The sequence below is a fragment of the Phaseolus vulgaris genome, chromosome 4 (assembly GCF_000499845.2).
Source record: "Phaseolus vulgaris cultivar G19833 chromosome 4, P. vulgaris v2.0, whole genome shotgun sequence".
Lineage (NCBI taxonomy): Eukaryota > Viridiplantae > Streptophyta > Magnoliopsida > Fabales > Fabaceae > Phaseolus > Phaseolus vulgaris.
The window spans coordinates 41112875-41133789 of record NC_023756.2 but is presented as its reverse complement, the minus strand read 5'-3'; the positions used below and the strand labels follow the sequence as shown (position 1 = coordinate 41133789).

Here is a 20915-nt window from a genome sequence, read left to right as displayed (position 1 = left end):
GACCTTTCATCTAAAATATATATAAAATGTATAATAAACTCGTCAATTGATTCATTGATTAAAAAGAATGTTCGGGAAACTTTCAGTCAAACAATCAAAGGAATTAATAACTCACTTATAAATCTATATTAAAGGAGTTTTTTTTTTATATTTTATTTTTCAATATATTCTTGAATATTTAATTTTTATCTCCTTTTGAAATAAATATCTAAATTATTAAAAAGTTAATTTTAAGTCTAATTTAATTTTATAAAATTAATTTTAATACTATATTAATTTAATTTAATTTTATAAAACAAAACTAATTTATAAATAAGATTTTAATATTACATTAATTATTAATACACTCTTAAAACTTCACCTTATATAATAATTTTAGTTTTATAAAATTAAGTTAAGTTTAAAGTTATTTTGTAATACAAATTGATAGTTTTATTTGTTTACTTTTAAGTTCTTTATTTTCTCAAATTTGATTGGTTCCCCTCTAATTTGTAAGTTCATAATTTTTTAATGTTAAATTGAAATAATTTAAAAAGTGTTTCAAATTTAACAAAACAACCTATAGATAAATATATAGTAAAAGTGGACTAGATTTAAAATTAATATGAAGATTGATAGATAAAATAATGAAAATGATTATGATAAGTAAATTGTAACTGAATAAACTAGTTTGTAATATGATTAAACTTTGGTATGAATGTTGTTGAGGTGAAGAAAAGATAGTTTGGAAAAGAAAGGGGAGAATGTTATCCAAAGTGGATTGAACTAAATCCATTAGCACTCACTCAAAGTCCCATCTAAGATCCAACTCTCGGGTTTATGAGTTGGTGTGGTATCAACGTCCCAGCTTCATTTCAATGGTTTCATTTTCGATTTTCAATTTTAATTTTGCAAACTCTCGTTTTCGATGCTCAACAAAATCATTTCATTACTAATATTTTCTCACTATAAAATCAATTTCAGCCTTTCTTGAGCTTATCAACCAAAACTTGTTATTTTAGATTATTATTCACTTGCAAATAAGTGTTTTAAGATATTATAAATTTATATAAACAAATAAGTCGATACGTGATTTTTAATACATACTTTTCAGATGAAGGTCTTCTGATTCGTATATATTTGATGTAATAGTAATTCGATAATTGATAATCTGATATACTAATAAATTTTGTTGGGATAAATTCTTCTCACACAAAGATCTTCTAACTCGTGTGTGTATTTGTGAGTGATCGAAGATAGTAGGTGATATGATAATACTAAACCCTAAACCTAAATCAAGATGTTCTGACTCATACATATTTATAAGTGATCTAATAATAATTCGATCACTCATAAAATATACACGAATTAGAGGATCTTTGTGTGAGAAAAATTTATCATAACAAAATTTGTTAGTATATTATATTATCGGTCTAATAATACTAACCGACTTTATTAGAATAAATTCTAAATAAGTCTGATATTATATAAAAATATAAATTTTAAATAGAATAAATTCTAAATAAGTCTGATATTATATAAAAATATAAATTTTAAATCTAACTTAATATTATGAAACTGATATAAAAGATTATATAATATAAGATCTCCTTAATTCAGCCATGTTAAAAGGGTTCTTTTATATCTTGTAATAAAATAAAAGATTTTTTAATTTATATATATTTTTTTAAAGAAATTACATTTATATTCAGCATATAATGAAAGAAGCTTGAATTAAATTAAATTGTTTGGTTTGTGGGCCGTGGATAATCGATCTTATCCACTTTCGGTTCCAGGCATAAGAAACATACACTGTTGCTCCTTCTTACGTCAATCAACAACATAAAAAAAGAACACATTTACTCATTTAAATAATATATAAAACATCGAATGTTTGTTTGAACGTAAAAGCATAGTAATATTTGGTATAAATAAAAGAATTGATGGTCCCATCTTGTCCTTAGACACAGAGAGGGTACAGCACCAAAAAGGGACCTAAAAATAATGTCTTTTAATAAACTAATATTATTTTTTATTTTATGTTATAAATTTTTCAGTATGATCTAATCCATATTACAAACTATTTGAATGGGTCAATCAGACTAAACCAAACCCTAATTATTATTTTTTGAACATTTCTTTAATCTATGGCTCTCTTTTCCCCCTCTAAACTTTAACAAGAAAAACAATGTACCACCACTTATATCAACTGATTTTAATAACATCTTCTTATTCTTAAATTCTTAAAACTTGAACTTTATTATTTACTAAATTATATCTGGTTTCTTATTTTCCTTCAATAATAGATATATGAAATTACTTTTAAACCACACAATGATACATAAATAATCATATTATTTATTTGAATTTATTCTAGACTTTTTAATTTATTAATGAGTGCGAACACAATTTAATTTTAAATTTGTGTCTCTCATTTAATGCTTTATACTTAATATATATATATATATATATATATATATAATACATAAAATAAGAGATGAATTATTTTGATTTTAAAAGTATAACTATAAATATATAATAAAAGTAAATTTGATGTTTTAAATTTTATTTTTTCATATATAATTGTATGAATAATATAATTTTTTATCACATTTGCACATTTTTATATGATAAGTTTTTATTTAAAGATATAATTGAAAAGTATGTTAATTTAAAAATAATAAAACGAAATAATTTCGAAATATCATTAAATAGAAGTTAGTTTTTAAAAAAATTATTTAATAATATTTTTTATAGTGTAGATCATGTAAATCTATCAACTAAAAAAAATAAAAAATTTCAATTTGCTCGCTACCTTAAGTTCTGTAATTTGTACAGGACTAGTTTACTCTCAACCTCTAACTCATGTTGATTTGACGTATGTTACTTTTCTGTTATTTTAAAATAAAATATTAGATATTATTATAAATCCTAATATTTAAAATATATTCATATCATATCTCAAAATTCAACAATTATAATATAAAAGAAAACAAATTACAAGATTACGAAGACAAAACCAAACTCATAGAAAAACAACCAACACCCCCTAACTACAAATTCTAAACATAGAAAATTGAAATATATTATAAAAAAATCCAAGCTAACAAAATAAAAATAATTTTATGTTATGTTATTTAATTATTATGAATTTTGTTAACTATATCTCTTTTTTTAAACATGAAATAATGTATTAATAATCAGTGACTATCTTTGTTAAGATATTATTTTAAAAATTAAAATTATTGATATTTAAAGTGATTTTTATTATTAAAAAAATTATAAAATAATTTTTAAATTAATATTTAAATTAACTATCAGATTTTAATTACTAATATTTTATATTATAAATTATTCTCAAAAGACTAATAACTATTAATTTAAAATATAAAGTAATTATTTACTAAAATTTTAATAATTAATAATTATTACTAATTTAAAATTATTTTATAATTTTATATTAATAATAAAAATTATTTTAAATATTAATAAATTTTTTATTTAATCAATATAATAATTAATTATTTTGATGTTTAAAATAAGTTTTTATTTAATAATTTTCTTATCGTGAAATAATTCTAAATCTTTAAAATAGAGAAGAGAATAATAACTAGTTATTTATACGTGAATTATGGTGGTAAAAGGTGTAGCTTTATTCACTTTTTTAAAATAAAATAAAACTTTAATAAGGGTTTTATAAATGAAAATGTTTAAGCCACAAAGTTTGAAGGTATATTTAATATATTTGGAGATGAGTGGAGATTAATTAATAATATGTAGAAGTTGGTTTACTCTTTAGGAATTTAGTTTTAAAATGAGTTTTTGGAGAGATGAGATCCACAAGTTTTGGTGTGTGTTGGTGGAGGAACAAATTATGCATACCTGGCACTGACTCAGCATACCTGCTGACTAGGCAACAGATTGCATTCAGGATAGGTTTCATTTCTCAACAAAACTGCTGATTAGGTCAAAATCACAATAATTACAAAATTTGCACTTTCCTCTCTCGCTCAAAACAACAAGCAACACCAACAATACTTTTTATTTTATTTTATAATTGATGTGAAATGTTCTTTAATTTTATCGATCATTAGCTTATCAGAATTCTGTTTTTAATTACATGTTTTTCAACCATAATAATATTTTTAATTCAATTGTTTTCGAATTAATGACTATTATGGTATAATTAACATGAAAGATAGTGTGTTGAGGATGAAAACAAGAATTTGATAAGAAAGGAGAACTTTTTATTAATTATGGCATTGTTTCATTTTATATCATAGGTGTCAATCCTGTGCCCCCATCTTCCTCCAGTCTCACTCCATCACACTCGGATGAATCCACTTGAAAAAAAATAGTATATAATATATAAGATTAATTTAAAATATAAAATGATTAATGGTTAAAATCTTAATAGTTAATATTAAATAACAATTTAAAAACTAATTTATAAATTTTTATTAATAATAATAACTAGTTTAAATAATAAATTTATAAAATAATATATAACTTATTCAATATAGTAATTTAATCTGACTATGTTAAAAATTTACAAATTGAATATTAACTCATGTTTTCTCTCATTCTAATATTCTCTTTCTATCTCTCTTTTTCTCTTTCTCTCTTTCTATTTGATTCCTCTTAAAAAAAAAATCTCACTATTCTTTTTTTCTTTTTTCTGATAAATGTTCCTTCTTGGGATGATACCAACTAGTCGAACATGCATTCATGTCACTTTATTGTGTCGAGTTGATTAATTATTTTATTCGATAATATATCGATCAATTGGCTAACTTGGTTGACTCATCTGGACAACAGACTCATTTGGACAACACATAATTAATTATTATTTATTTTTGAAATTAGTTTCTATTTAATAATTATATATATATATATATATAAAAGATGTCCCAAAGAAAAATATAAAACTTTTTTTTTAGTTTACATTTTTTGTGATTATATTTTCTTTTTCTTTCTATTTCACTTTTAAAGTTAAAAGTTAAGTAATCTTATCGTTTTACCCACATGAAAATTTTGTACTGAAGCATGTTAAGAGGTTTTTACAATGAAAATTTGATAAACTTTGAAAGATTTTATTAAATAAGAGATTGAAGTTTTAAGAGACATTTTTTCAAATTTTTGTATGAAATTTGACACTTTAGTTCATAAATTTTGAAAAAAAAGACTATTGAAATTATGAAAAATCTCAGTAGAAAGATGAGAATATAAGAAATTAAAATAGAAAGAAATTGAAAGGAGAATAAATTTTCTTATTTTAAAAAATAAATAAATTTAATTGTCTTGAAAGTTTTTTTACGAAATTAAGATATCATTAGTTAAAGTATAATAAAATTATCGTATCAATAATAGAAATGTATCGATTTAAAAATAAATAAGAACATAATAAACTTTTTATATTATCGAATTTATGTTATTAAATACTGTGACATAATGTATATATTTTTTTATCTTATTTTATGTTTTAATTTTTTTATTTAAAGTAAAAGAGCCACTTTGGAGAGTTAAGTATTATCAATTTTTATAAGAAAGTAAATTATCAAAATTATGTATTTTACATGAATGAAGAAAAAAAGACAAATTCTTTGAGGATCACAAGTTTATTCATAAAAATACCACTATTATTGATGACTATGAGTAATATTCACAATTTAATAGTTGACCATCTATAATATTTGACAACTATAACAAACCAATTACTTGATATTAAGATGAGAAAATAATCTAATTATCTATTATTCTTATTGTCAAACCAGTAAATTTATTAAATTCATTAATTACAAATATATAAAAATTGAATTGAATTTACCTTTTCCATTTTATGAATGGTTAATTATTCATTTATATTATTTTTAAAAATTTAATGCATATCTTTATAATAATTAATCGATTCAAATTATTTTAACTAATTTATCATAATATTTTTCCTTAAATTTATTTATAAATGATGAAAGTATACTTTTAAAACTTGTTTCTTATAACATAACATTGTTTTAAATAAATCATATTTTTAAACATATTTTAACTAAGCAAAATAGACTAGTGAATGATATTTATTTTATATATGCATCAAAATCCAAATTAAAATTTATCGTATCTAATTTTTTCCCCAGATAAATAAGGTAGAAAACTTACTATCAAAAATTTAAAAAGCTATTAGAAAAATAATCTTATTATAACAATAAGGAAGTTATATTCCAATAAAGCTTATTATAAGAAAAAAAAGTTAGATACTAATAGAAAAAATGATCTTATTATAATATAATAAAGAAGTTATTTATATGAATATTAAAATATTTGGTCAGTTCTGACTCCTAATATTAAGTGACTTCCGTAAACATTATCATTAAGTTGATCAAAGCCAAAAGAATTATTCTTGAGTGTATCACATAATTATAAGTTGTCACCTTAGGTCAATTTCTCATGTCCCACCATTTCCTTTTCTCTTTATGTTCCTCTTGCCATTTAGCATTTCTTCTTTTTATGTTTCTCTAGCTTCTCTCTTTTGTTTAAAATCAACCAACCAAATTAAATTTAAAAATTGAAAAACGATTTGAAAAATTGTAAATAGTGAAAACCAAACTTTTTTTTATTAAGGTTTTATTTTCAAAGAATATATTTCAACCAGGTTTGGATTGAATTGATGATTTAAGTTTAAACAAACTCTTTTCATTTGAGCAACACCATCAATAAAAATAAAGTAATGTTCATTTTGATCAAGTGATATTCTTATCGTTTGAATGAAAGTTGAGAGTAATGTGCTCTCAAGATTTTTCTCACTCTATTGACCATATTATTATTTGAACATTCTCATTAACACAGCTTAAATGTTCTCATTAATGGTTGAACATCTTATTAATGTTCGAGTAATAACTACTTGTTAGGATTAATCCAACAAAAGTTCCTAAAAACACCTCCATTGTCCTAGGGCACTTGAGTGTCCATGACATAGGTCATACTTAAGTGTTTGAAATTAATGTTTGAGCCATAAGCTATATCGCTTTGAGTGTTTCCTCTAATATTTTAGTGATATTATTTCAAATGAGAGAATTGTCTCAGTATCTCATTCACTAACCAACGTTTGAGTTATGCGCCATGTTGTTTGAGCAATCAAACGACATTAATGATTACACACTATTTAGACTTTTCCTGAGTGATCACACGTTAATCAAGAAATATATTCAACTTACTCAGATTACACAATGTTTCCTAATGATTTTTCAACATTTATAAGATTTTTTTTTCTAATTTCAAATCATTCATAAAGCAATATAAGCATATAACAATACATATCAACATACTAAACCACCATTCACATTAAAAAAAACCATTAAATAAAAATTAAATTTAAAGATAACAAATAATTAATTACTATATTAACTAAATTAGATACTATTATGTAAAGTAAAAAAATATTTTTATTTAAAATAATTTCTATTATTAATAAAAATTATAAACTAGTTTTTAAATTTTCATCTAATTAAATACAAATTAATATCAAACTTTATACCATTCATACCTTTAAAAAGAGCCACCAATTTGTGAAGTGATATTAATTCTCCTTGGATTAAAACTTGCCTTATCAATAAAAATAATATATGTGATCCATAAACCAAAATATTTTAGAACTAAACTTATGACTCATAATCATTCACATAAACAAAACAACATCCCATATGATTAACCTAGAAGCAAAATATGAGAAGTTTTGAAATATTGTCTTTATTTTCCGTACTATTTCTCTCTTGAGTTCAATATTAATACTTAAGAGTTTGTTCTTGTCCCTACAAAAAGTCTTAAGTTGTAGTGGTTAGAGATATGAATCTTGAATAGAAATCTTTGAAGATCAAGGTTGAAGAGTGCTACACTTCACCTGCATTTAAAATATTACAACCATGGGACTTGCCAAAGATTTTCCCATTTTATAATATTCATAATTAACAACCTTAATATTCGTAATATTCATATCAACCTTGATCCCATATTTTATATATGTTTCCTTATAAAAACAACTTTATAATATACAAATACGTGTTAACAGTTATTGACAGATTATTGTTAGGAGTTTAAAATGAAACCACATGAAGTACGTTAATAGTTGGCAAATCGAGAAGCACACATGGTTACATTTTTAAATTTTACGGAATATTAATTATTTAACCTCACATAAGTATCATGTTCTATTTGATCAAGTATTTATTTACAAGAGCATTAGTTTATGTTCTAATTAGTTGTTCTCATAGTTGTCAACAAAAATATCTCATTATGATATTAACATTCGCAATAAAAAAAAAGTCATAATATATACTTTATTATTTATAAATTCAAGATAATTTCTGTCTAGAATCTAATATTTCAAAATATAATATGTGATTTTACATACATTTTCCTCATACACTTCAACATTTACCTTGAAGTTTGTATGGGAGGTTAGGGTTGTTTATCAATTTGAATTAGCCCATCAATTTAAAATTTTAAATCCAACAAATTGCTTCACAATTTTAGCCATTAAGTCTCAATCAAACCAACCAAATTTTTATTTCAATTGATTTTAATATTTGGTTTACAACTTATACAAAATTAGGTGAATTTGAGCCAAATGAATTTTATATTATTAATTATTTTGATTTCAAATCTTTTGAGATTATGTCATTATATTATAGTTAATCAACGCATTCGAAGTATTATTCATTTTAAAGTTCAAAGTTTTATCACAATTTTATTCTCAAGAGCTCTAAAGTAGACAATATATCGGATGTCGGAAAATTCACACCTTATGTAGGAATGGAAAAATGATTCTAAAGACGAACTCTTATTCTCTTAATCTTTGACTAGAATGTTTGTTCCAGTACACTATAATCTCATATCACTTAGGAGTTGAGGCTAATGACAACTTAAATACACATTTTTTTCCTTAACTCATCCAAAACCCCTTTTAAAGACAAAACTATATATGACGGAACTCAAAGCTCCAAAGCAGATAATACCTTAAATGCAGTAAGTGACGTTAGTGATACCATTTCAATGTACTTGAGGTCGAAACCTTAATTATTATTTTTATTGTAATTTTTATTATTATCAAGTTGATTGAAGAGAATTACAGTAAAATATACTGTTTATACTTTTAATGACAAAATGTGAATTTTTAAATAAAATCATATATACTCTTTTTATATTCAAAGATTAATATTACGAAGTGGACTTTAGGCCTAACTCAACCCCATAAAACCGGTTCTCATCTCTAGTTGATGTGGGATCTCCAACACACCCCCTAGTGCGTGAGACTATATATTATGGGTGGTCCGATAGCGGTCGCTAGGATAGACTCAAAATGGCTCAACCCCATAAAACCGACTCATAGGATTGAGGTTTGCACCCACTTATATACAATGAAAGGCTCTAATCTCTAGTCGATGTGGGATCTCCAACACACCCCCCTCACGTCGAGACTGCCAACTCGTGCGTGGGACTATATATTATGGGTGGTCCGATAGCGGCCCGATAGCGGGTGGCACGATAGGCCCAACACAAACACTCGCTAGGATAGGCTCGAAATGGCTCTGATACCATATTACGAAGTGGACTTTAAGCCTAACTCAACCCCATAAAGCCGGCTCAATGAGGTGAGGTTTGCATCCACTTATATACAATGAAATGTCCTAATCTCTAGTCGATGTGGGATCTCCAACAATTAAGAAACTCGATTAATCCGAATAGAAATAATATTAATAAGTTGGGTTGGTTTAAATACTACTTAAAAAAAATAATCCAAATTGCTAAACTAATTTGATTTTTTTCGAATTATATCTACTTAATTAAATTTACACAATAAAAATGACGCTTTATTCATATACTTTTACTTTATCATATCACTTATCAACCCATTAGCCACTATTTTGACCAAATTACAAATCATTGAATTATATAATAAGACATGTTTCGTTTCTTGAAAATTGAGAAAACTAAGAAAAATTCATCACATATTATTATTCAACTGTTTGTAAAACGAGTATTAAACATTTTCATCAATAATGGTCCCTTAGTCAAAAGCCAGTCTGTCAGGTTTCTCAATTTATTTTGTCATTTTTCTTGTAATCATAACTAAGATCAAATGAAGGGAGAAAAAGGAACTCAGAATTTTTAGATTCATTGATTGTTTTTGACATTAAAAATGTGTGGTATATTCAATAAATTAAACGTTTTCAATAACCAGTGATCAAAATCTGAATCAATGAATTGGTGTAAACATGAAGAAATTATTAGGTAGATTTGAATGCTTGGATATATGTAATAAAGATACGATTTTATAAAAGTAAAATAGGTCTATTTAAATATAAGATGATATTAAATTATATTTTATACCTTGATGAGAAATATGATCAGATTAAAGTTTTGTTATTACTAAAGAGGTAGAAAATTTAGCTTATGTGTTAGGGTAACATTAAATTTCAATTTTTATGGTAAATATATTCATGTAACACGAAATAGAAAGAGTAGAAGTTAAGCTAAGATAGGTGTTTAAAAGAAGAAAGAAGATTTTGAAGTTTTTTAGCATAGAGAAGTTATTGTGAAGATAAGAAGAATGATCTCATGCATGCATTAAGCCTATAAATATTATATTTTTAATATTTTTAAAATTATATTTAACAAGTTAAAACATGGATTCAAAGATTTAATAGTTCAATTGAGATAGAACTGAGTTTGGTAAAATTATTTTAATAATTAAAAGTATAAAAGTAATCTTAAAATATAAAATATCATAATTTTATGATAGAAATTAAAATAAAATATAAAATTATAAATGCTAATTAACATTTAAAATAGGAATACAAGTTTAAATAAAATACGTTATCATCATGCTATCTTTCTAATACGTTATCATACATATAAAAGTTTAAATGAAATTCTCTTAATTTGAACCCTTCCACACATTGACCTAAGAGTGTATCATTATTGTTGTTTTGAAAATTTGAGATACAATTATTTGAGAAATAACTGAGTTTATTATATTTGATAATTAGCCCAAAATTAAGTGCATTGCTTCTTGTTATCACTAATCCTTTTTGGACTTTTCCTAAGAAATATATGGCTCTCATCAAGGTCAACTATCTATGGAATTCATTGCACAAATAAATGATCTTTAGGGTGTTTTTTTTTTAATTACTTAAAAAAATTATACTTTAATTAGTAAGTATAGCGTGTATTAGTTATTTTAATATAAACAAACTTCTTGAGAGTTGTTTGTATTTCTTAACTTAATTGGAATGCCCTTTAAGTTAACCAAGACATTTTTCTATGCTGGATTTGATGTAAGATCTAAGAAGTTTGAAAAGAAACTTGATAATTACTCCCTTGTTGCAATGATATGCCAAAAACTCCAAATTAATGTACAAAACATCTTCACATAGACCCTAAATTTCTTTCAAATTTTCATTTATTTAACTGAAGTTTTTTTTTTTCCAACAAGTCATTAACTTATAATATTTAGGGTCTTGTTGCTAGTTTTACTTAACATAAGGTTGTTCCTTTCGACATAAAATATCTCTTTCTACGTTTTTTTATCATTATGGAATATTTAATCCTAAATGTAATTTTTTTTTTCAAAATACTGATTCCAGAATTTATAAAAAAATGCCACAATAAATTTTTATGACCATGCAGGAAGAATTGCCCTCCTAATAGCAATTTGTTGTCCAATTTGGAAGAATTGTCTTAAAGATGCAAACATCTCTCTAGTGTTCTTGGATGTGCATGATGCTTACATTGTACAAGCCTCTCAAACTAATTGTTGATCAGAGAGTTTGAGTCAGACTCATTATTACAAAACCAACTTAGTGATAATTACCCCACATATTATCACAGGAAAAAACTTTAATACAGTAACTTTAAGTCTGATCAAACAACATGTAATACTGCATGAAAGTTTTTTCATATTTGGTATTTATTTCAATAACTTGAAATGGGAAAGAGCTGGGATTCCATGGAGTCCCTTCTTATAAAAGTGATCATTGAAGTCCTGCAATGTTGTTTCCCTGTATAGTGGGGGATTATCTTCTGAGAGTAATTGCTTGATGGGGCCATACATTCTTGTGGATGGACAATGATCATGAGTGAAAAAGAATGCAATTGATACTCTGGCCTGTCCTTGGTTTACCATCACACGGTGCTCCACACTTTTGAATCTGTCATTGGAAAGAAGCTGCACTTGTGTTGTATCATAAGATTCATTTAGCCATCTATATTTTGGTTATCAAGGAATATCAAAATTTGCAAGCTTTACAACACGTGAGGAGAGAACGAAAATTACTTTATTAAAGATTTTTATGCAGTATGAGTTTTTTTACAAGTGTGAAAGGAATAAGTATCATTATTATATCATATCATGAAAAGTAAAAGGTTAAACATAAAAGCCATATAATTTAGTAAAATGAGACTACGTAACTTTAAATAAGTTTCATGATTTAGATTTATTTTTCTTACTATCATATAAAAGTATCAGAGAATGAGATCTTATTGAACTAACTTCACTTATTAAAATAACTTCAAATGATGATGCAAGGGGTCCATTTACAGCAAGTAATTTGCTTTTGATGCTTCAACTCGGAAGAGGTTTAACTATCTGTCATTTAGAGTCTTTAAAGTTAGGCACGTGAAGATAGCCAACAAAACATAATGGAATGAACTGAGAAAAGAAAAACATGAAAGTAAAAACAAAGATGTGTATGTTCAAAATTTAAGGCAACATGGATATACAGTTCTAAGTGATGTGATTATGTTATTCATCTTTATGCAGTGCAGCAAATTGACATTGATGAGTAAAAGAATTAGATAAAACTATTTGTGTGTAACTTGCCTGCAGTAGATCTCCAATGTTTACAACAAGTGCTCCAGGAATTGGGGGCACATCAATCCATTGATTCTGGACCAAAACTTGTAGTCCACCAATATGGTCTTGAAGCAAAACTGTGAGGAAATCAGGATCTGTGTGGCTACTGAGGCCCATAGTCAGTTCAGGCTGAGGGCATGATGGATAATAGTGAGACAAAATTAAGTGTCCCTTTGCACAATCCATGTCTTCAAGATGGTTAGGCATCAGCCCAAGTGCTTCTGATAGTAACTCAAATAAAAGGCTCCCCAATACTTGACCTTGCTTTGAGAATTCCATTATTACATCCCTGAAAATTAGATTAGCACACAAATAATTCCTATACAGTAAGAGTGGCTAATTATCCATTCTTCCAAATGCTATGCTCAAATCATTGTAGTTCACAAACTCTCAAACAATACCCTGTTCTCTAGGTAATATATGTATACTCAAGTAAAAAAATTATAAGTTGCAGCATAGTGCTTTCTATCAGTAATGGAAAATTGTCAAACTGCAAAAGTAACAATTTTTCCTTCAGACATCTTCAAGCGATTCTAGATGACAAAAGCAAGAACAAACTTTCAACAAATCTAGTGCTGGTCAATGTCCTTTTCACAGAATCTTACGAAGAAGTCCCTTGTTTCACAGAATCTAACCACTCAATCTTACGAAGTTGTAATGTCATCAATTTTTCATATACTAACCATGACTGCCATTTACGCCATACAAACAAAGTCTTGTATCCATAATTTGCAAAGAATCACGGAGACTCAATCAAAAGATCAAATGAAAAGAATCATTGACATGTCCCAATCAAAATGAATCAAAAGGTCTAATATAAAAACTAATGGAGATTTTTAAACCAAAACAAACCATTGGAAACAGTTTTTTCTGAATGCATTGCCTTAAATCATGGTATCAAATCAAATAATAATATCCATAGGGTCAGATGATGTCATTTTCATACATATGTAGTCTTACATTGGCATTGTAACAATAAATGTAAGCAAGGGAAGCTGTGCACTGTGCAGTAATAAAATGCATTTAGCAACTGCTTCCTTTCAGATCCCAGTACACAAACAATCTCCTGCTTTCTTTTCATTAGATTAAAAATGTTCTATATTAAGGAATTTGTGTATGAAGCTTGACACAGGTAGAACATTTTTTCCAATGTTGGTATACCAAAATTTACCTACAAACAGGAGGCAATTCTTGAGGATCAAGAGGTTCAGGTGCCATAGTGCAATTCAGAGTGTCCCTCCAGTTTGCATACTTAGACTGATACAAATCAAAGTTGGTCCAATATTTCACCTTTTTCGTCTTCTCCCTAGTGTAGTACTCACCCTTCACCTCTTGTGGAAGCTCGTGGAACTCACGCGCCGCCGCCAGCATGTCCTCCAATAGCTTCACTGGCACGCCGTGATTGACCACCTGGAAAAAACCTACCTTCTCCGCTGCCTGCCGGATTCTGTCGATCACGACGGAGCGATCGCCGGCGAAATCTTTGAGGTCAATGAAGGGAATTTTGAAGTGGGTATGGCTCCGATCGCCGGAGGCCGCGAGGTCTTCCGGCGGCATGACAAAAATCCGAGGGACTTTGGTAATGCCGGCGTCGACGAGACCCTTAACGCCGCCTCCGGATTCTTCAAAGGCTTTCAGTTCCAGTAAACGGTCGAAGGATGTTTGCATTGAAGTTCCGGCGCCGGCAAGACTCATGGTGGTTGTGATTTTCCGGTGCTATGTGAATGAATGTGAAGACGCAATAGTTACTTTCTTTTGCACGACGAATAATAATAAATAGTTTTATTAAAAAAAATTGTTCGAAAATATCATCAATCATAGTGTCTATTTGTGGTCCATGTTACAAAATGGACATATAATCATTGCGTTGTGGATATTTCAATTCCCTTCAAAGTTAAACATTATATAAACTATGAGCTAGTTTTTTAGTTTTTAACTGCATTTTCAAGTTTTTAATTGTGCTTACTAAAAATGAACTACTTATATTAGTTTATTCAATCTTAGTCCCTTTCTTCTACACTTCCACACTTCAAATCAACCTAATTTTAATGTAAAACAAAATATACATTTTCCACATTTCACTGCAATAACTTCATAAGTCACATGAATCTCTTCAACGTCTTGAGTTGCATGTGTTTAGAAAGGATGTTTATTTATTTCATGTCTAATATCATAAATGTACTTGAAAATGATCAACGTAACATCAAATGTACATATTTTGATGTGAGATTCATTGGACGTGGTTACTCTTTATGGAATGTGAGATTTCACATTAAATGACATTTAAAAATCATAGAAATAACTACTTAAAAATTAACCATATATATCAAACCTTATAATTATGAGTTTTAGGCGATGTTGGTCCAACAAACACTCGTTAGGATAGACTTTAAATGACTCTGATACCATATTATTAAGTGAACTTAAGCCTAACACAATTTCATAAAACCGACTCATGGGATGAGGTTTGCACCCACTTATATACAATGAAATATTCTTATCTCTAGTCAATGTAAGATATCCAACAAAAGGATTATTTTGTTTAATGTTTTTGTTAAGAAGAGTTTATTTAAAGAATTAATCAATCCATAAAGTGAGTGTAATTTTTATGTATTTTTTGTGTTTATTTCTTTTTACGAGTAAAACAAAAGAAATAGATGATACCTAACAACTTTGAAGAACCATAATTCTATGATTTGATGTTTATTATCCATTGGACTATGTTTATTGTGTTGAAGATGGTGTACCAACACTAGAAAAAGGAGTTGATATTACTATTACACAACAAAAAGAGCTTCTTGTGATGAAGTTGAAAGACTTGAAAACCAAAAATTACTCATTTCAAATTATTTATAATTTATCTTAGAAACTATTCTTTGACACAAAAAGATATATAAATGAGATTTAATGAAAAAATATCAAGGCTCATCATGAGTCAAATGTGCTCAACTTTAATCGTTTTGAAAGAAAGTAAAGTTATTGTGTAAAAGCTATTGAAATTGCAAAATAACATGTGATTTCATAGTGAGAAGATAGGAGACAACCATGGTATAAAAAGTTTTCACTAACTAATACCAAAATATGATTATGTTATGAGTTCTCATAAAATTTTAACGACAACATTAAATAACTCTTCATTGATGAACTTTAAAGCTCTGAAAAGGTCCATTCAATAATAAAGGAAGAAGCATTAAAGGCTTTTACAAATACCCATTTCAATAACTTTAGCGGAAGGGAAGGGGTAAAGGTAGAGGTAAAAAAAATATAATTAATTGCAAAAATAGATTGTTATAATTGTCATAAGCTTGAACATTATGCCTATGAATGCTACACTAAATTGATTACCAATAACAAAAAGAAGAAAAAATGTTGTTTATAATAATTCATGAGAAGTTTCATCCAGATTTATGGTACGTTGATATTGATCACAACAAACATATGCATTAAGTAAGTATTTTTTTTCCTATTTTAAAGGAAGATTTTGGATATCTAGTGAGTTTTGGTGATTTCTAAACTATAAATGTGTTGATAAAAGGATATATTATAATAAAAATTAAAAATTGTTTAGTGAAAATCATTTCTAATGTATTTTATGTTTATGATTTAAAGAGAAATTTGTTGACTACTAGACAACTAAAGAAAAAAAGGTTATACAATAACCATACAAAAAGTGTTGCATGTGAGATATATGATCCATGTAAGGAAACTATTATTATTGTGTTAACCATATTACTTGAATTGGTTACTATTTAACTATCATGCTCTGCCTTTATATTTCACGTTTCTATTTTAGTATTGTAAGATAGATGAATACATCAATTTTATCCTTTTTCTCTCTCTCTCCATGCCTTTCACTCATTCTCTCTCTTATTAACATGGTATCATGACCAACTTTTTTGACTCATGCCTTCGTCTTTCTCTTCTTATTATGCTGCTATTCTTCCATCTTCCTTCACAATATCCTTTGTTCAACAATTTACAACTCCCATAAGCCTCAAACTTGATGAAGATATATTCCATTCTCTAGCATCATCAGGTTCTTGCCACTATCCGTGACCTTAAACTCTTGAGGTTTGTTAAAGAAAATCAAGTTCCTTCTCAATTTCTTTCATCTCCATTTTCTACTTCTCAACCTTCAGATGCTTTTCTTCAATATCAACTACAAGATCAGCTTATCATAGCCCGATTTCTTGCTTCAATGATAATACAGATTCTTACAAAAGTTATGGGTTTATATACTTCAATGCAAATTTGGAAATGTCTTGAAGATCAATATGCATCTCATACTTGGGCTTAAATTCAGAAGATGAAGTTGCTGCTAAAGACTCCCAAGAATGACAAAACGGTTTCTGCCTATGTTCATGATATTAAGAAGGTTGTAAACATGCTTGTTGCAATTGGTGCCCTAGTGACTACTGAAAATCACATTGAAAGTATTCTTGAAAGGTTACCAAAAGATTACAATGCGTTTATTGTTGTTGTCACGTCCCAAAGTGATCCTTGTTAACATAACTTATTTTATATTTAAGTTTATGTTTAAATTATTTATTTTCGGTTTAAAGTTGTTGGGTCCGTTTAGGTCCAATTTCTTCTTTTTATGTTACTGCCACTTGTTTTAGGCAAATTGTTTTTCTTATATATACACCGTTGTACTTTACTATTAGACACACAAGTGAATATAACTCATTCATCTTTTCTTTTCTCTCAGAATCTTTCTCTCCCTTTTACGCTACTGTCACCGTTTCTGTTTTGATTAGGGTTCTTCTTTTTCTTTCGTTTTCTCTTGGTTACTTGTTTTTCACATTGGAACGTCACCTAGGGCGAGACATCTTCACTCTCACTGATGTAATATGGTATCAGAGCTCTTTGAATGAAAAGCTCAGATGCGCCTCTTTCTGATTTTTCCTTTTCTTCTTGATTTTCTTGCTATTCTTCTCTGTTTTCTTGCACAAATTTTGACTATTTGTTTATATGCAGATAATGTATGATAAGAAACCTACATCGGCCTCCTCATCGGAGCAACTAGCAAACAAGTACCTCTATCTGCACCCTTGTGAGAATCTCGCTGCTTCACTGGTATCACCTGTTCTTGATTCTACAAATTATCATTCATGGAGTCGATCCTTTGTCGCTCTCAGTGCCAAGAACAAAGTGGAGTTCATTCTTGGTTCACACCCATGCCCGCAAAAAGATGATCTCACATTCTTGGTTTGGTCACACTATAATAATATGGTTGTTTACTGGTTAGTACACTCTGTTTCTATCCCTATTAGGCAAAGTGTTATTTGGATGGATGTAGCCCTTGATATCTGGAATGATTTAAAAGTTAGATATCCACAAGAAGATTTATCTCGTATTTCTGATATACAACTTGAGAGAGCTTCTTTAAGCCAAGGTGATTTGTCTGTTACTAAGTACTTTACAAATTTACGTGTTATTTGGGATGAATTAAAGAATTTCAGACCTAATCGTGTATGTACATGTTCTGTGAAGTGTTCTTGCTCTGTTAGTTCTATTAAAAATCAATGAAAATGTGAGGATTGTGCTATGCAATTTTTAAGAGGGTTAAATGATCAATATAGTAATATCTGTTCTCATGTTCTACTCATGGATCCCCACTTCGCCAATATCTGACATTTTTTCTTTGGTTGTACAACAAGAGACAATTATCCAGTGTTGTGCCTACCCTTAATCTTCATAGTCTCAACAATAGTCACACTACTACCTGCACTTTTTGTGGTAAATATTATCACACTGAGGCTGTTTGTTTTTGCTAAGTTGGCTTTCTTTCTACTGATGTCAAAACTTCAAAATTTTCTTCTACTAGAAAAGTTTGTACCTTTGGTAATCGCACTAGTCATACTGTTGACACATGTTATAAAAAATATGGTTTCCCTCTTGGCTATAAGTTTACTAACATGGCATCTTAGGTTCATAATCTGGTTACCACTAATGATACTTCTTTTGAGTCTTTTTCTAAAGAACAGGATGTCAAGAGTATTAATCTTACATCACAACAATGTCAATTTTTGACTGACATTCTACGTTAACAAAACCTTGGAGATCCTACTCCTTAAGCACAAATTAATCAAGTTAGCACCTTCTTTGCAGATGGGATCACCAACACCGAACAATCTTCAATGGGTAAGTTTCTTTCTTTATCTACAATTAAAAATTCTTAGATTATTAATTATGGTGCCACGGATCATGTTTGCCACAACTTAAACGCTTTTACTACTTGCACTAAAATTAAACCTGTTTTAATAAGTTTACCAAATGGTCAAACTGTTTATGCAACATATTCTGGTTTAGTGCAATTTTTTTATGAAATTCTATCTGTCTGATGTATTATATGTGCCTTAGTTTCAACTAAACTTGATATCTGTTTTTAAACTCTCACTACAACTTAGATGCACTTTAACTTTCACCTCTACTCAATGCATTATACAAGACAATCTAACCCGAGAGAAGGTTGGTATAGTTAAGGCCACTATTGGCTTGTATCTTGTTACTTCTTTATCTGTTTTTTGCAATTCTACACCACAAAATTTTGCTCATTTTATTAGTTGTAATATTAAGGACAAAACTCTGTGGCACTATAGAATGGGACACCCTTCACATTAAAGATTGCATGTCTTAAGCAAACAATATCCTTTTATTACTATTGATAAACTTCATATTTGTGACACTTGTAACCTTGCAAAGCATAAAAAACTCCTTTTTACTTCAAGTGCTACTGTTACCTCTGTTGTTTTTGATCTTTTACATTTAGATATTTGGGGACCTTGTCCCATTATTTCTATGCAAGGTTTTTATTATTTCTTGACTATTGTTGATGATTACTTTCATTATACTTGGATTATTCTGTTGCATAATAAATCTAAAGTTCGTCGGCACATTATTAATTTTACAGTTTTTGTTCAAAATCATTTCAAAACCACCATAAAGACTATTCAAACTGATAACGGTGTAGAGTTTGCTAAGTTAATTTTTTTTTGCTTCAAAAGGTATTACAGACCAGATTTCTTGTGTTGAAACACCATAACAAAATGACATTGTTAAACGTAAATACTAACACATATTAAATGTAACCTGCTCTTTACTTTTTCAAGCTAATCTTCCTCCTATTTTTTGGGAGTTTGCTATCAATCATGTTGTTTTCTTAATCAATTATATTCATACTCCATTGCTAAATAACATTACTCCTTATGAAAAGCTTTTTGGAAAACCTTATAACATTTCCTTTTTAAAAGTTTTTTGTTGTCTTTGTTATGCTAGTACCATTACTGCATATAGAAAGAAACTGAATGATAGATCTGTTAAAGGTATTTTTCTCAGTTTTCCAAAAGGTTATATTTTCTTAAATTTGAAGTATCATAGCATAGAGATATCCAAACATATGATCTTTTATGAAAACCACTTTCCATATAAATTGGATTATGGCCTAACTAGGGACCCCAACACTTTATCTCTCATTGTTTCTAACACATATAATTCTGCTTATGATTTTTTTTTTCTGATATTACACCTCCTCCCGAGCCATCAGTCTCTACTTCTGCATCCAACAATGCATCTTTAATAGAGCCACCATCTTTTGCTCTTCCACCTAGCACCTCACCTGATCTTTCAAGAAGATCCACTCGTCCTCGCAGACAACCTGCCTACCCTGTAGATTTTCAAACTGCAAACAATACTCTAAGTACCCGATACCCAATCCACAATTACTTATCTTACAATTCATTATCTTCTAATTTTAAAACTATTATCTCCTCTATTAACTTTACCCTGAACCACAGTCTTACACTGAGGCCTCCAAAAGTTCTTCTTGGCAATCTGTCATGCAAGCTGAGCTTCAAGCTCTTGCCACTAACAATACCTGACAACTTACCCTTCTTCCACCAGGAAAGAAAACTATTGACTGCAAATGAGTATATAAAATCAAACACAATTTTGATGAAACTATTGAACGTCATAAAGTTCGATTAGTTGCAAAGGGGTTTACCCAACTAGAAGGTTTAAATTTTTTAGACAC

The 20915-nt window shown here is 28.0% G+C and overlaps 1 protein-coding gene across 1 annotated transcript; it reads right to left on the bottom strand.

Annotated features, from left to right (window-relative positions):
* Window positions 1-11641: 11641 nt before the first annotated feature.
* LOC137837674 (1-aminocyclopropane-1-carboxylate oxidase homolog 3-like) lies at window positions 11642-14731 on the bottom strand. Its single transcript, XM_068646770.1, has 3 exons — window positions 14055-14731; window positions 12851-13172; window positions 11642-12196 (listed from the first exon to the last, which is right to left on the bottom strand). The coding sequence occupies exons 1-3, from the start codon at window positions 14576-14578 to the stop codon at window positions 11939-11941; spliced, it is 1104 nt and encodes a 367-aa protein (XP_068502871.1). The 5' UTR covers window positions 14579-14731; the 3' UTR covers window positions 11642-11938.
* Window positions 14732-20915: the final 6184 nt, after the last annotated feature.